The sequence below is a fragment of the Hypanus sabinus genome, chromosome 2, assembly GCF_030144855.1.
Source record: "Hypanus sabinus isolate sHypSab1 chromosome 2, sHypSab1.hap1, whole genome shotgun sequence".
Taxonomy (NCBI): Eukaryota; Metazoa; Chordata; class Chondrichthyes; order Myliobatiformes; family Dasyatidae; genus Hypanus; species Hypanus sabinus.
The window spans coordinates 143,097,767-143,115,739 of NC_082707.1; the positions used below are offsets into that span (position 1 = coordinate 143,097,767).

The window sequence follows — 17,973 nt, forward strand, 5'->3', positions numbered from 1 at the left end:
TTTTCCTGTTTTTCAGCTTTCTACCTAGCTTCATAAAATCTCACCTTCCTTACCTATGTCATTGTTGCCAATATGTACCAAGACTTCTGGCTGCTTACTCTGACCCAGGTGTGTCTATTGTGCCCACAGAATCTCATCTCTATTCTTCTGAATTTCCTATTATCGCTGTAGTCCTCTTTACCTCTCTTCTGTTCTGAGCCACAGCACCAAACTCAGTGCCAGAGACCCAGTCACTGTGCCATCCCCCTCAATACTATCCAAAGTGTTATACTTATTATTGAGAGGAACAGCCACAGGGGTACTCCACACTGCCTGCCCATTTCCCTTCCTTCTCCTGGCAGTCACCCAGTTACCTGCCTTCCTGCAATCTAGTGTGACTATCTCCCTGTAGTTTCTTATTCTCCCATAAGAACTGAAGGTCATCGAGCTGCAGTTGCAGTTCCTTCTCTGGGGTGAAGCTTTGTGCACCTGGTGCTGTTGTGGTTATCTGGAAGGCTGGAGGTCTCCCAGAATTCCCACATCTCACACATGGCCCTGAAGCCATTTTCACTGCACTAACTTTGACCTAACCAACCAGGAAGAAGAATCAAAAATAAAAAGAGAAACCTACCAGATGCTTGTTTACCTTGCTTAGGCCTGATCTTGCCAAAGCTTGATGAGCCAAAGTCACTCCCAACACTGGTTCACTCATACCTACGGCTGCTCCTTTCTCATGAACCCCACTTGGTGGTTGGTCGCAGTCCAATCACTGCCGTGAAGTGCTGCCTTTTTCATCTTTAGGGCAAACCCAAGTGAGAAGATAGCTTCAGAATGCCTTTCCCTGAATTAGTGCTAATAAAGCTGGCACTAACAGTTATCATTATAACTTTATACAAAGAAGTATTAAAGCATTGCTGTGCTGGGTATCTAGCTGGAAATCCCTGACCACTGTCTGTACTTTCACAGCAATGATTCATCTAAGTGTTTGATTTTCTGTAGACTGGCAGGTGGTGCAGCCATAGCTGGGCTTCTTATTCTAGGCTGGTGAGGGCTGAGGAGGGGGAGACAGCAGCTTTCATCACTTGAAAGTAGATAATGAGAGAGACCAAAGAATCAAGGTGATGGAGAACCAATTCCAATGCCAATTCCCAGCAGCAGCTTGCACTTACTGTGCTGGTCAAGGTCAACCCTGAGCCCCTTGTTTCAGGCTAAGTAGCTGTGATGGTCACTGCAACAACACCAACAGCGAGGATCTGGTTTTGAATATTTGGACTGTTAGTCAAATAGTTAAGTAGAACCACATCTAAATGCACACCATTTTTTGTGAATTAACATTGTTTTTCTTTTCAGGTGGAAAAACTAAAGCTTCTTTTGAAGGAATCTTGAGTTTTGCAACTGGCACAAGTAATATTCCACCCATCAGTTATGTTCCTCGCCCATCAATTAAATTCTTGCATAGTGATGGAATAGTACAGTACAGATTTCCAACAGGACAAACATCAGTCAATTGTTTGAAACTACCAATGTCAAAAACATATGAGGAATTTAAAGAATGCATGGATTTCGCTATTTGTAACACACCTGAATTAAAAAGAAAGTAATGCTGTAAATATTCTTAAGTCAATTATTAAATTTGTACATTATCTAGCAGTTTTCTTTTTAGAAAATTACAATCTTTGTTTTTAATTGCCAATTATTTAGCAAGGGCTTGCAGAAGCCTTGAAATAAGTTTACAGGATGTAAAGGATAATGGTTCCTCCTTAGAGAACTATTTTATGCACAATGTTCAAAGAGGGAAGCAGAAACTTAAACTTTGTCAGTTTCCCTGCCAACATGTTGTGTTTCAATATACTTTGATGTGGAAACACAGTAATAATAATATTTGCATTAGTTTATAATCTTGCTGAAGCACAACTATTTCTCTACTTGGGCTGCCCTGGCTAAGTGAAAGTCCTTGTAGCCATTCTGATTTTCTCTGGCAGAGAAGGTGAAGGAATAAAATATTGAAACAGCTGAGAAGTTCTATATTGATTTCTAAATATTCAGAATGTTATTCAATTTCTAGATTAATGTAATACAGATTTGCTTATGAAATTACTTGATTAGCTGGTTTGAAGTTTCCTTTAATAGCTTTGCATATGACACCCACATATATCATCAATAAGTTTACACTTAGAGATGGCATTTAAAAAAAATTATGATGAAAATAAATTTAAATTTTCTAAAGTGCAGTAAATTGTAATTTGCCAAAGTAATATTTTGGATGACCAAAATATGTAAGGTTTGTTTTGTGTTTACTTTTAAAATGAGGAATTGGAAATTTTGCTTTGTGTGTAGACTTTTTGAAGATTTTCTTCACTGGTTTCGCCAGTAACAAATATAAACTTTGTATTTTATTTCTGACCTTATAACTACCATGATGGACTATAGTTGTAATGTAAATAGAAATTACTTTATATTGGTAACTCATTTAGTTGGCTTCTCTAGAAAAATATAACTATTTAGAATTGTTATAAATATATTTAATTTTCATCAAAAAATGAAACCCATTTAACAGTATTATTAATAGTTTGGTTTGGCAACAAAAGGGAGTTCCTTAGGTGCTGATATTGTAATATGTTCTTGTTTAATCCATTTCTGAGAAAATTACTGCTTTTACAAGTTGTACAGTCTTCCTTAGCTTGCTCTTTAAACACTGATTTCAGACCTTCAGCAGTGGGTGAAGGATTCAGTATTACAAATGTATTTTTACATTTGAACAAAATCCATAAAATATGTTATTTGGTTAAATTCGTGCTTTCCTTCTGACAACTTATCTAAGTCCCCTGACGTTTCACATTGAGAAAAGATGTGGGTAAATGTAGTTTTTTTGCATATTTAAACAGGAAAAAAGCAAAAAAACAAAATAAGCAAAATTTATATACCATTTCTGAAGAAAATAATTGTATGAAAGAAATGGTAAGATGTAGGGGGGGAAAGCTGTCAGTACAAAGACTACCATTAGTGAATAAAATTAATGCAGAAAAATAATTTGAATGTGTACAAATGAACTGTTATGTGAATGAATATTGTTTGTGAATAAAATAAACTATTGTATTTGACTAGGTATCTATCCTAAATAATTTATCCAAGTGATTTTCTGTGTAATTGTTCAGTTTGATGTGTGCTTTTATCAATGCATATATTTGATTAATGCAGAAATAACAAGAAAGTTGAACCTTAGTTACCAATTGAGATATTAGAACCTGGTTATCAATTAAAAATGTAAAACAACTGCTAAAACATGTTAAAGGTAGAAATGTAATAATCTCATTGGAATAAAAATATTGAATTCTTGGGTAATTTTTGACTGGCAAAATTGGTCAATAGTCGATTATGGATAAACTGACCTTAACATCAATTTATTAATGTTCAATTTGTGAAGACATCTGTAATCTGTGATGTATAATTGTTTTAGTTATAGCTGGATGGTGTCCTTACATGAGCTTGTTTCTGTATGTGCTTAAATAATAAATGAAAGGATGTTGCAATTTTTTCTGATGAACCAAATTGTTCTTAAGTTTTTTTTATATTTCTTGTAAGCTTCAATTGAAACTTTGGTTTCTAAAACACAGATTGAAATGTTTAAATGTAAAGATTTTGTATATGTTACAAGCTATCAAAAATGAAATTTTACAGATAACTGACAAAAAAACACAAATGGTAATCTAAATTAAAAAATAGTAAATGCTGTTCAGGAATAAGACCCAGAATTAACGATTGAGAGTGATCTCCCTTTTACAGAAATTGAAAAGTGAGAGAATATGATTGCGAGGAAACAAAAGTATTGAAACTCAGATGCAGAACACAGCAGCTGCTGGAAATATTCAGTAAATCACAGCGTCTGTGGAGAGAAAAAAAAGTGAGTTAAGTTACAGAGTGGATAACCTTGCTTCAAATCTGGCTAGTTTTGATACAAACAGAAATGTTAGTTAGCTGAAATTATTAACTTCAAAATTGAGTGTCTAAGGTTATAGTATGCTGAGGCAAAGGGTGGGGTGCTGTTCCTTGAGTTTGCTTTGGGCATTGTTAAGATTATGAAGGAGCCAAAGATAAGATGAATGTAGAGGAGAATGATTCATGAATATGGCTTCATATTCATTCTATATTTTAGTTATGTCTTTATCCATAAAAAGAAATCTCTTAAAACCTGGACTCTAAATGATTCATTGGCATAATGATTGTAGCATGGAGGGTGGCCCATTGGTTCCATGTAAAACCTAACTGGTCCTACTCCACCCTCCCCACAGACCTGCATTTTCTTACATTGAAAACCCTTTACCAAACTACCATTTGATTGCTACCATAGACACAGCCCCCACTTCTACCCATAGAAGTGCATTCCGGATCCCAACCTCTCAGTACATGTGTTTTTTTTTAACTTTTGTCTCTTGTCATCAGTCTTCTCATGCCACTTGTATGCTAAGTATTTTCATTCTTTGTCCATGTTCTTGATCCTTATGTTTCAACTGCCCAACTCAACTTGGGTACCTTTTGAAAGATCTCACAATCTATCCTTTCAGAGGAATAACTGTGCATTCTCCAATCTGCTTACAAAATACGTTCTTTCTTCCTTAAAATCATTTCAGTAATCCTCTTCTACGCACACTCCTTTGCATCCTTGAAGAGTATTTCCCAGAAATGTAATATTCCATTTACAGCCACAGGGTTCTATAATTGTCCATCATGTCCACTTTTGTTCTTGTACTCCAAGGCCAAGATGTGGTATGATTTTTTTCTTTAGCTATGAAGTCCAGCATCCGTACAGTTTGAATTCTTGGGGTGATAGGCCTTTGTGAGGCAAGAGTAATCATGAAGCTTTATATTTAAAGAATTAAATTATTTTGATTGCTTCATGGCTATTTTAAGCAGAAAGAGGCATGCAGAGAGGGGCTCCTCAGACCTGTGGAATATGGGATCTCCTAGATGTTTTCTGTGCCCTTGATATATCCAGAAGGCAACAGTGCACATGGTCAGCAGGTAAGATGCTGTACCTGAAGCTAATGTCAATTTTAGCTTGTGGCCTTTCCTAGGAATGAATTGTAGCTGAGAGGCTTTGCAGTGATTTGCTGCTAAGTTTAAAGTCTTCACACCTTGGGTAGAAATGGCAAATGAGTTAATAGTGGGATACAGATTCAATTGACTGCAATGGATAAGATGGAAATGATTCTGCAGTGGCCAATAATTCTGCATTTAGTTTTCCTTGTGTAAAGGATAGCATATTGAGTGCCAAATGCCATTGGGTAAACTGAAGAAAGTTAAAGGCAGTCCATCTGAAGGGTTGCGGCCTGAACGTCAACTGTACATTTCCCTCCGCAGATGTCTAATCTGCTGAATTTCTCCAGCAAATAAGCTAAAATCTACAGGTGCTGGAAATCAAAGCAATGCATACAAAATGCTGGAAGAATTCAGCAGGCCAGGCAACATCTGTGGAGAAGAGTAAACAGTCAACATCTCTTCAGAAGGCTAAATTGTTGAGTTGGAAACCATGCAACTGTATGATACAGTATGCTTGACTTCGGAGTCTATTTTCTATTTTTGGCTCAAATTTCTAGTATTTGTGGTGTTTTCTCCAATTATATAATAGCAGGTTGAAATAAATGTTAACTTTTATCAGTGAGGCTCTTCTTTGAAGGGTTGGGGGGGGGGGAAGGGAGACAAACTACTGCAGCATCTATAGAATAGACAGTCGACGTTTCGGATCAAGACCCAAACACACCGCTTGAGGAACTTTAACGGGTCAGGGAGCATCTATATATGAAGCAAAAAAAAAGTCGCTATAGAATCTGCTCGACCCGATGCATTTCTCCATTTGTTTTCCGATTCCACCATCTGCAGGCTCTTGTGTCTACTCATAACGAGAAACTCATGTGTTTGCTGTGACTACCAGTCCTTACCAATGTGGAGAACAGTCATCTACCCCCGAATCTGTGCAAAAGACGTAATTTGTCTGGATAAGTTAAAGCTTCTCTCACAATTTGAGCACTGTACAGTAAATGCTGGTGTTTGAGGTGTTGCCCAGCTTTTAGCATCATTACGGCGGGTCGCGGAGCCCGACCTGCATTTGCCACGTCATCCGAGTTTGCGTCAGGCAGGGAGCTGCGGGCAAGATGGCGGCGTCCGTACGGGAGAAACAGATTGGTGAGTAATGTCTGAACACCACCAAGGGACGGGCTCTGACCGGGCTAGAGAGACTACTGACAAACTTGGTAGCGCACAGCGATCCTGCTTGTGAAGGAGAATGGCACGTTCACTGTTACTGTGGTGCCAGGCCCGAGACCGCAGAGAGCGTCGCCGCGCAGCTCTGTGATGTGCAGCTGCTTGCAGGCGAACTCCCTCCCAGACATGATGCGCGGCGGCTTACGGCCGAATTACCAGCTTCTCTTAATAGCTTTTTAAGTGGCTATAGCATCTTATCATTTACTGTTGGAGTCTTGTCTCTGAAAGCAATAATTTTTCAGTAAGAGGCACCGCTGTTTGGAATGCTGGTGTTTGTGTGCTAGCGAAAGTACAAAGTTGTTTGACGTTTTTACTCTGTGTGATTGCCTGTTATTCACTTGTTGAATATGCTAATGTCGAACTTTGGTGACATATATAGGTCTGAATGCGTTCCGCAAAGAACTGGATTGGATACCCTTTTATTATGTGATAACCTCTTTACCAATATAGGATGCCTCCTTTAAACAATGTTCTGATAATTAATTTTTATCAACGGCATTACTGGCTCTTATTGGGGCGTATAATCGATTTACCAGTTTTATGTTTGTGCAATAACAAGTAACGTTTATGTTAGTAATAATCACCGATTGAAGTTCCAGTTGAGAAGTGCAGCTCATGTTGTCATTCGGAGTGTCAACAATGATCGCTATCCACTTCGATAGTCTCACAGGATCGGGACGATAGGTTTTACGCGTTATTGAGTGGGTAATAAGGCCAGAATAGAAACCATAGAGTCTTTTCAGATGCAGGAAATGCCTCTTAGGGCAGTTGGGTGGCTGCTTTGCCTTTTCAAGGCGCACTCAAGGCTTCTGTGTGCTCTAGATGCCGTCCCGAATGCACTTCCTTCACTGAGTTGTTCCCCACCAGAAATTGCAAGGTTATTGCACTTCAGGAAAAATGAACGCATCCTTAAATGTCTACCTTTCTTGTAATCTTTTCCTATGACAGAGCTGGTTATGTTTATGGAGTCCTAGTGTCAGTCTAGCAAACAACATGGCTTGTCCAACATAGCCAACTCTAAGTACTGAGCAACAAATAACCCACTATCAAAAGCTATCAAAAGTAGCATCAGTGGGAAGAGAGGAATCATTGACATGGCAAGTTGAAATCCTGTGTAAGGACATGAGTGTACTAGGAACTGAGAATGTTGACAATGCTGGTGTTAGTTTGCCTATCCTTTGAATGAACTTGGACAGTTTTGCAGAGCTGTCTTTGGTATTATTTTTCCAGTGTCTTTAGCTGCCTATGGAAGGAATTCCAGGTGTTAAAATTTAATAGGAGGACAGGGATCATTGCTGCCTGTTAGAAGTGAGTTTCATGCCTGGATTCCAATGCATTCAACTTGCAACAATCAGAGTGAGAAGATAGAGGGATGTTGGGGCACTGGGTTTGGCAGGGGAGAGAAATGATAAGGGAATGAGATGAGGACTGAGAGAAAGTGAAGGAAATGAGATCTCTTGTAAGTTTAACTTCAAATATTTTGTGTGCAGAATGGTATTTTCAGATCGTTGTATTGATTTTTTAGTACAGTATTTAGGTTACGTTGACAGATATACTTGAAGATAATGAGAAACTCCTTTTGAATTTCCTGATGAAGGGTCTTGGCCAAAAATGTGAACATTTCATTTTCCCTCAATATTGCTACGTGAATTGCTGAGTTTCTCTTGCATTTTGTATTGCTTTTGAAATTAGGAATATTTACTATTGGAACATGTACCTGACATCAAAATTCAAATTTCTGGATCAGCATTGCAGAGGATCTATTTTGGGCCTAGCATATTGATGCAATCATAAAGAAGGCATGCCAGCGGATTTACTTCATCATAAGTTTAAGGACATTCGGTTTGTCAGGCAAGACTCCAGCAAATTTCTACAAACGTGCTGTGTAGAGCATTCTGACTGGTTACATCATCATCTAGTATAGTGCTGTAGGGGGTTGTAGACTTAGCCAGCTCCAAAATGGACACTAGCCTCCCTACATCAAAGATATCTTGAAGAAGTATTGTCTTAAGAAGGCAACATCCATCCTTAAAGACTCTCAGTATCCAGAACATGCCCTCTTCTCATTACTACCATTAGGAAGGAGGTACAGGAGTGTGAAGATGCACACTCAATATTTTAGGAACAGCTTCCTCCCCTCTGCCATCAGATTTCTAAACAGACCTCATAATTTCAGTTCTTTTTGCAGTACTTATTTATTTTTATATAGTATTGTAATTTATGTATTGCACTGTACTGCTGCCACAAAATAACAAATTTAATAACATTAGTGATATTACAACCGATTCTAATTCTGAAATTAATGAATTCACTTTATAAATCAACTTAACTATAACCATCACTGAGATCTATGCTGAAGGGAGCAGTTGTCTCAAAACAAAAAAACCCTAATTAGAAAATATTACATAAGCTGTGAGTCTTTCCCATCAGAATATGTGGTTAGGTCTTCCAGCATTAGATTGTCGTGGAGTGTGTGGTACATGTGAAGGAGAGCCTGCACATGTTATGAGTTTGAATGATACAGATGTTCAGAGAAATCTGCATGTCCCATTGAACAATATAACAAAGAGTTGGAATAAATGGGTTGTTTTAAGGCTGATAACCAGTGGAGTATCACAGGGATGGGTTCTTAGCCCATCCCTGTTTACATTTTCTATTACATTAACAACCTGGAGGAGGGAAAGAAATGTAAGGTTTCTAAGTTCGCTGATGATACAGGAAGAGGTGGAAGAGTGTTCCGTGTTGGGGACATTGTGATTCTGCAACACCATACAGATAGATTGAGTGGGCAAAAACATGGATACAGTGAGCTGATGAACACTACCTTGTATATGCTTTTTGCACTTATTTTCTATATTTTTATTATATTTTATAGTATATTTTATGTATTGCTCTGCACTACCTCAAAACAACAAAATTCATGGTGTATTTCAGGGATAATAAACCTGATTCTGATTATAACAACCTGTCTTGAAAAATGGCTGAAAATACTTATGTACTATAATATTCTAGTGTTCCAGTTACTAGGCAGAGAATAAATTGCAATGACTTCTCTTTCCATTCATGTACTTCAAGACTCTGAAGTATCCATTCTTGTTTGCCTTTTCTTTCACATGTACTGTTCTCCTCAGGCATATAAATAAAAAAAATATGATCTATGTATGCTGTAACATTTGGATGTCTCACGACCTCCTCGCTGATCCAATGAATCTTGGAATTATCGTGCTGTGATGTCAACTGTTGGGCAAACATTTCCCGTGGATGAATATAAATAAATTAAACTATTTGATCTGCTCAGTTTAATTTATTGACCACTAATCCCATCCAAAAAATTGACGCTGAAGCAACTCTTCATAACCCTGGTGTGTTTGATGCAGAGCTGATTTCTCAAGTGCTTCTTGCCTTACTAGTACAATCATTAATTTTTGTTTCAGTAATGTCACTTGTTATCAATTGCTGAAATCTTTTTCATGCTTTTTGCGTCTTTGGATACATCTATTCTCATACTGTCTCTGCTCTAGGCTGAGGCTGTAGCCTGCTCTGTCTACTCCAGGCTTTGTGTCTAAGGACTCACTTCTGTTCTGAAGGCTATTTGCTTACCTATATTATTTGCACAGTTTGTTTTTTCTTTGTCTGCACATTGGACGTTTGATGGTCTTTTTTTAATGGGAATAATTCTTCTGGGTTTCTTTGTTTTGTGGCTGCCTGAATCTCAAGGTTGTATAATGTGTACAAACTTTGATCATAAATGTACTTTGAACTTTTTGTATGGCACTCTTTAGACACTTGCCCTCTTAGAAGGCTTTGCTGCATATGTCCTATGTCTTGCTGAATCCTGTTTATCTATCCTGACGCTTGCTTGCTTTCACTGGTTCCAGGTCTGACAATGCCTTGGTTGTAAATTCTCCTTCCATGTATTTGAAATACTTTAATCACCTTGACCTCCTTATTTCTGTACTCTCAGGCCTTACAACCTTCGAAATTCCTTTGCTGCTCCATTTATTTGTCCTGCTGACTATACCAGGTTTTAATTGGTTTATAGTTTGTGATCATGTTCTCAAGCTTTGGAATTACTGCATATTCATACTCCTTGTCAAACATTTGCGAAAATCTTTCTCTGGTCAAGCTATTGGGCACCTATCCTAATATATCTAATCTCACATTGTAACATTTTTGTGAAGCACTTTAAGACATATTACAGCATTAAAGACATTGTATCAATATTGTCTTTTTGTCTTCTATGATGGCTTCTTAGTATTGAGGATAACATACTTTCTGTGTGCTTTTGTCACTTATTTTGTGACTGAAGAGGGCAATACGTGAACTTCTTAGGCTATGTCCACACTAGACCAGATAAATCCATAACCAAAGCTTTTTTTATTCATTTTGATCCTCCATCCACACTTTCCTCCCCCAAAAACAGAGCTTTCCTTAAATGTCCTCCAGAGTGTGTAAACTTGAAAACGCTGATTGGGCAGAGTAGTGTGGACGGGGTAACTGGAGAGTTTTAAAAACGCTGTCATGACAAGCCGGAACAGATGGTGGCGGCAGCGCGACATTTCATTGTTTTCTTGAATGCAACCCCCCCCCCCCACACACACACACAACCTAACAATTTCAGAACTGACGGCAACGAGACTGAAGCCAGAAGAGTTAGAAATGTACTCACCAAATACTTTGACCCATAACTTACTGAATAAATAAGTATACTCACTTTGCCCTGTTTTCTGTCCTTGCTTATATGAAGGTGGTTTACCTACTTATGCAAGTACTTCTCTGACAATAGATGTGTAACAGCCTAATGTAACATTGTATGGAAGTACAAGATAACACTGATGCAGGCATGTTTTATGCATTTAACAAGGTGCTTATTAATGCAGCAGAATCAGTGTTTCAATGTTCATCATTAGCCCGGTCATACTGTCTGTGAACTCCCTATCGGTTGCTTCCATACGCTCCAGTATTAGATTAATTTTTTTTAGGTTTAGTCCTCCTGCGCGAGAGCCAACAGCTGTCCATCATTTAGCAATTTCCTTTTAAGTTTTTCTAGTCTGTAACTGCACAAACGTGCACTTTCACAGCGAGATTCAACAGCAAACGTATCGCTTGCTTTCTGTAGATGTGTCCTGCGCATGCCCAGTTGGAGGAGATTTGCCTAAATACCCATTTTAATGTGGACGGATGTATTTTCAAAAGCACTTGGTGTGAACGCCTATTGTTTTTACGCGAAACCAGCGTTTTCAAAATTATCCGGTCCTGTAACCGTGTGGGTTTTCTCTGGGGCTTCCCCCCCCATTCCAAAAATGTATGGTTTTGTATGTAATTGGTCACATAGGTATAATAGGACAATATGGGCTTGGTAAGCCAAAAGGACTTGCAGTAACAAGTTTCAGATAATGTGTGAACTGTGGTTTTCAAATTTATAGCAAATTCGTATTTCTAATGTATCTCTGCAATAAAAATAAAAGTCTTTGGTCAATTGAAGAGTATATTAATATGTTAATGTTGATTACCATGTAATTTATATTCATTTACTTGAGAAGCATAAGTTAGATTTCACTGTTTTCAAAACTTCCACTTGACAAAATATCCCTTTCCCATCACTGGAATGTTCTACTGACTGCTGGGCTGGTAGACTTCTTCTGAATCTTTACCACCATGGGATAGCTAAATGTTACTCCTTTTATATCAGACATTGTACGTGCAACTGTAAAAACAATTTTCAGCTTCAATCTATAATAAATGGTTTGGCAGCTGATAGTCTTTTGTTCTTGGAGTAGCAAGTTTCAGATGATGTGTGAAGTCTGGTTTACAGTTTTACAGCAAATCCGTATTTGGTTCCGTTGTGGATGTAATTCTGAGTGGCTGGGAATTCTAAGGTTATAATAAGTTATTATAGCAAGTCAACAAAATTGTTATAATGAACAAACAACAGTATTGAAGGGAAATGGTACCTTTTATGATGAGCTTTATGTTTCATAGGTCATATGAAAGGGAACTCTGCACACCACAATAGTTTAGACCTGAAGTTTCTAGTTGAGATTTACAATCATTTGTGGACTTTCACAAGCAGGCAGGATAGACAAAGGAGAGTCAGTGGCTGTTGTTTACTTGGATTTTCAGAAGTCCTTTGGCAAGGACTTTGACATGAGACTGCTAAACAAAATGAGAGCCCATGGTCATACAGGAAAGATACTAGCATGGATAGAAGATTGGCTGACGGGCAGGAGGCAAAGATTGGGAATAATGAGAGCCTTTTCTGGTTAGCTGCCAATAACTAGATCTGTTCCACAGAGGTCTGTGTTGGGATTGCTTCTTTGTACTTGACCTGTTAATGATTTGGAAAATTGAATTGAAGCCTTTGTGGCCAATCTTGTGGATGGTAAGTGGGGGGCAGATGGTGTTGTGGAAGCAGAAAGGGTGCAGAAAGATTTAGACAGATTAAGAGAATGGGCAAAGAAGTGGCAGATAGAATACAGTCAGGAAGTATATGATCATGCATTTTGATAGAAGGAATAAAAGCATAAACTTTTCTAAGTGACGAGAAAGTTCAAAAATCTGAAAGGGATCCTTGTACAGGTTAAATTGCCGGTTGAGTCAGTCATGAGGAAGGCAAATGCAATGTTAGCATTTATTTCGAGAGGATTAGAATATAAAAGCAAGGATGTAACGCTGAGGCTTCATTAGGCATTGGTCAGAACGCATTTGGACAATTGTGAGCAGTTTTGGGCACTGCCGTATCTAAAATGAGATGTACTGACACTGGAGAGGGTTCAGTTGTTTCAAAAAGTAAAACTACCAGGCACTCTTGATTTCTGTTGAAAGTGGGAGAGGTGGTTCCCAGAGATGACACGCATTTTCAGAAATTTGGTGGAAGTTGGTCAAATACATTGTGAGTAATTAATCAATCAGTCAAGAGTTGGATACTATCAGGTAAAACAGTTCATTAAAATTAAATACACAGAAGCAAAATTGCTAAGTTCAGAAATAACTAAAGGTGAAATTGAAAAAAACAAGTGTAATGATAAAAACAAGCACTGGGAAGTGATGCCTAGAATTTCTTGTCTCCTAAATAAAACTTTGCTTGCTGCCTTTTGATCACTTGTGAGATCTCTCTGCTGCCGGAGAGAGGAGACTGCCTTTTGATCGCTGGTGGAATCGCTCACTGCTGGAGAGGAAAAGGCCAGCACTGTGCCTGGAGAATGTTACCTAGGTTTTCTGCGTTTTTGGTATGGGCTTGGACAATAGACTTTTTGTCAGTCTTATAGTTTTATATATTCAGAGTTTTTTCACCCAGTCTTTCTTGATTCTTGTGTGCAGGGGAGGGGATTTGGATGTCAATGTACCTGTTCTTTTTGTGCACAGGAGGGATTTGGAAGTTGATGATTGTGCTGCTGTTCTTCTCTTTCTTGGTTTTGTGGCTATCTGGAGAAGAAGAATTTCAGAGTTATATACTTTGATAATGAATTAACCTTTGAAACTTTGTACTGGTACATGGAAATTATTTAATGTTGTTGGTACAGACATCTTAACTTCAGCTTCACTGGTGGCACCCTTATTTTTCATAAGGTTTAAAATTCTAAGGTTGAACTTGATGATTCTCTGGTGAAGCATTATAAAAGATGTTAAACCTGGACACGATGAACCCTCGTGGAACAATGGCAAAGATGATCTGTTTGTATTTAGTGGTTAAGTTACTGATAAAGAACATGCAAGGTCTGGCATATTTATCTGGAGGCTTTATTTTGAATCTCCACCACAGCAGTGAGAATATTTAAATTCAAGTAATCAAATAATGCTGAAATTTTAAAAATGGTATAACTTGTCATAATTGCAAACCTACTAAACTTTGAAAGCTGTTTATGAATGCCCTTCAGCTAAGGAAATTTGTCATCTATGAATTTTGGCTTATAAGTGATCCCAAACACCCAGCTATGGATTGACTCTTTATTTTTGAATGACACAGAGGACCGCTTAAATCAGGGGAAATTAGAAATGCTTCACTTGTTCGTGACATACGTATGAATAATTATGCAGCACTAGCTAATAACAGATGCATAGATAATTACAAAAATAAATCACATTTCATTTATCATTCTGAGAACAAGCAAGAGAATCCTCCCTGATGTCCTGGGCACTAATCACTGAAGCAATATTGCTAAATCAGTTAATTTGGTCTTTATCACAATGCAGGAAATGTTATTTGATTAGATTTTTTGGAGTTTCCTAAATGCATTTTTACATTACAATAGTGACCACACTTAAAAAATACTTATTTTTGAAGTATTTATCATCAGAGATCACACCACCCAGGCCATACTCTTTTCTCACTACTGCCAGCAGGTAGAACGTAGAATTGACTCAGGATTCTGAGCAATCCTCAGCACCAGCAGGTTGAAGAACAGTTCCTACCAGACCATCATCAGACTCTCATCAAAGGGAATAACTACACTCACCTGTCCATCCATTGAGATGTTCCCACAACCAATTATCTCACTTTAAGAACTTTTTTATCTTGTTATCTCGTGTTCTCATTATTTACTGCTATTTATTTATATTTAAATTTGCACAGTTTGTTGTCTTCTGCACTCTAGTTGATATTTCCTTGATCCTGTTATAGTTACTATTCTATAAAACTGCTGAGGAATACCCACAGGGAAATGAAACTCTGGGTTGTATATGGTGACATATATAAACTTTGTAATTAAATTTATTTATGAATTTTTGGATTTTTTTATTGATGCGAAGTGCCTTGGGACATTCTGAGGTCACAAAAGAGTTTATTTTAATATATTACTAACAGAATGCTTAAGTAATGTAATATTTGGAATATAAATCAACACACTATTTGAACAAAAAAGAAATTTATTATTCAGTATTATTTTTAACAAATTGGCTTGATCCAAACATTGGGTTTAGAGCTACTATTTTTGTTTAAGTAATATTTTAATAGCGTAATAATGCAGTCCCTGTTTCCCTCCAAGTTCTTTGTTGTGGAAAAAAAACCTTTTAGACTGCTGCTCTCATGCAATGAGAAACTTTTAATTAATGTTAAGAAATTAAAGTCTTCAGAGAACAAAGGAGCTTGGTGATTTTATTTTATCTTTCACAACTCTACATCACAAGTCAATTTTCTTGCCACAAATACATTCATGTTTTGAAAAAAAAATGTGCTTTTCTACAGAAAGTGTCCCATATTCAAGCTTTACTTAAATCTGAAATAAATGTTTATTTATGTACCAAATACACCTTTTTGTGTCCAAGTATAATGCAAAAGTAATTAATCACTATGCAGTTAATTTCCTGCTCTTTTTTTTTCTCCTGCAAGTATTGGGCACATGAAAGTCTGCAAACTCCAGAATACCTGTGGGAACATGTTCATTGTATTAAACTACAAGAAGTTTTAGGAACTTTTCTCATTGTTTATTTTAAATTAATCATTGCAAAATGAGACAGGCAGTCAGTACTGTAGAAATATATGCACTTGTAATTCTTTGAAATTTAGTAATAGCTCTTAATTGGTTATTTTTCTTTTATTTTACAGCTGCTCTAAAACGAATGTTAAACTTCAATGTCATTCCAGTTAAAAACAGCACCACAGAACCAGTATGGAAGGTGAGGGAATATCTAGACTGCTGGCAAACGTCAGCACATGTAGAACACCCTAATCATTAAAATTCTTAAGCTAAGCTTTTAAAGCATAGTATTTTCTAACTCTATTCAGCTCACTATTAATTTGGCAAAGACAAAAAGATTGAAATTGTGTCAGCTAAGAAAAATCTGGTTGGATACAATAACCAGATTTAATTATTACTATTTGCACTTGTATTTCTACTTAATTCTAAAGCAGTATCACTGGAGTTTAATCACATATTTTTTGGTAGTGACAAAAGTAAAATTTGGGAGTATTTATAGTGTATTTGTTGACAGTAGGACTAGTGTATCAGTGAACAAGCTTCGAACACTGGAATACTAGTATTAATGAATGAAATCCAGAAATGCTGGAGATATTCATCAGGCAAAGCAACATCTGGTGAGAGAATCTAAATTAATGTTTTGGATCAACAAAAACATTAAGGATAAAAGCAATTTTTGTTTTAGGATGCATGTGGAGATGAGAACAAAATATCAAAGGGAAGATCTATGATGGATGGAATTCATTATGGTGATAGTTTCTGGCCAAACTAATCCACAAATTTGAACCTGTACTCTAGTTACTTGATACTTAAAACTCTATTTCCACACCCACTCTGGCCTTTGTCTTCAACCCACTGCACTACTCCAAGTACAATGTAACCTTAAGAAGAGCACCTTATTTTTCAAATAAGTGCAAAACAACCTTCTGGACTCTAAATTAATTTCAGAGAATTTTGTTATTGCCATTCTGTTCTCTTGACCAGTCTATTCCCTTGCATCATCGTCAGTTTAATTGTTTCAAATTTCTCTTTGTCCTTCTCTGCCCTTCCCCTTTCTTTACATCTTAAAACTTCTGGGTTTTCCCCCCCATCTCTTTAATCTGAAGCATAAACTTTATTTTTCCACAGATGATCTTCTGGTCTTTTGTTTCAAATTACAACCTCTGCAGTAATCTGCATTGACATTAATATAAATAAAAAACATTGGTGTTATTCTTTAAGCCATAATTCTTTGTTTCTAATATTGTTTCTTCTGTAGATTCTGATCTACGACCGATTTGGTCAAGACATCATTTCACCGTTACTCTCTGTGAAAGAATTGAGAGATATGGGCATCACTTTACACCTGTAAGATTAATTTAATCTTGGACAACTGAGTTTAAAGTTAGAACATAATGGAGTAAGACATGTTTTAAGGAAGTGTTTTTCCCTCAACTATCTTAAATTAGCTATCATTATCCTTATTGAAACAGTTGTTCTCTAATAGACTGTTTTATTGGCGTGAACGATTTAAAAAATAACTGGATTTGCATGGTTCTGAGGTTGTTTTTTTAGAAATGAAGAATATGAAAAATCTCTTTATAGACTGTCTATACTGTCTTAAGTGCAGTCATGTTAAAATTAGTTGATTAAAATAGTTAAAATTAAATAAATTTAAATTAAATAAAATTAAATAGTTAAAGTTGATTAAGATTAGTTAAAATATGTTGGCGATATTCTTTGATGTCCAGAGTTCATAAATTTGTTTTGTTTTTTCATTTAGTGAATAAAGTGCAAGTAAACATTAGGTTTTGGTTTACTATTTTGGTCAACATAATTAAATCTTTGAGTAACTGCATGCTGTACAGTTGCTGTATACCTTAGACACTCTTAATAACAACAGAAGTTTCATGAAGCGTAGTGCTTAAATTATTCATTTAGGACTACATTTATAATCCATAAGTCATGGGAAAACACACCATTAGTTTTCAAAACTTCCAAGATTTATCTTTTGTATAAATCAAATGTTAGATTTGTTGTGCTTTATTTTTGAGAAAGTTATTTTCCCTGTATATCAGTATGTTAGGTATAATCTGTAGTATTTGGTTTTAATTTGTAATTACAATTTTTCAGGCTATTGCACTCTGACAGAGATCCTATTCCAGATGTTCCAGCAATTTATTTTATAATGCCAACAGAAGAAAATGTTGACAGAGTATGCCAGGTAATTTGGATTATGGCTTTTTGATTAAAGTAACTTTCTATATATCTGAAATGGAAAGGTTTAACTGATTTTAAGAATATTATTTATTTGAATATTTACAATTTCAGTTTTATGATT

General features: G+C 36.6%; 2 protein-coding genes across 3 annotated transcripts in view; both read left to right on the forward strand.

Moving 5' to 3' along the window:
- g2e3 (G2/M-phase specific E3 ubiquitin protein ligase) overlaps positions 1–3,509 on the forward strand; it is a 69,578-nt gene extending 66,069 nt beyond the window's left edge. Inside the window, exon 15 of the mRNA XM_059956101.1 lies at positions 1,330–3,509. Within this exon, the coding sequence (XP_059812084.1) occupies positions 1,330–1,580 (251 nt within the window). The 3' untranslated portion in view covers positions 1,581–3,509. The remainder of the gene's footprint in view (positions 1–1,329) is intronic.
- A 2,585-nt stretch (positions 3,510–6,094) lies between these two features.
- The window catches only part of scfd1 (sec1 family domain containing 1), a 156,155-nt gene continuing 144,276 nt past the window's right edge, over positions 6,095–17,973 (forward strand). For both annotated transcript variants that reach the window (XM_059956112.1, XM_059956122.1), the window contains exons 1-4: positions 6,095–6,159; positions 15,782–15,852; positions 16,912–17,000; positions 17,766–17,856. In XM_059956112.1, coding sequence (XP_059812095.1) covers positions 6,129–6,159; positions 15,782–15,852; positions 16,912–17,000; positions 17,766–17,856 — 282 coding nt within the window. In that variant the 5' untranslated portion in view covers positions 6,095–6,128. The remainder of the gene's footprint in view (positions 6,160–15,781; positions 15,853–16,911; positions 17,001–17,765; positions 17,857–17,973) is intronic.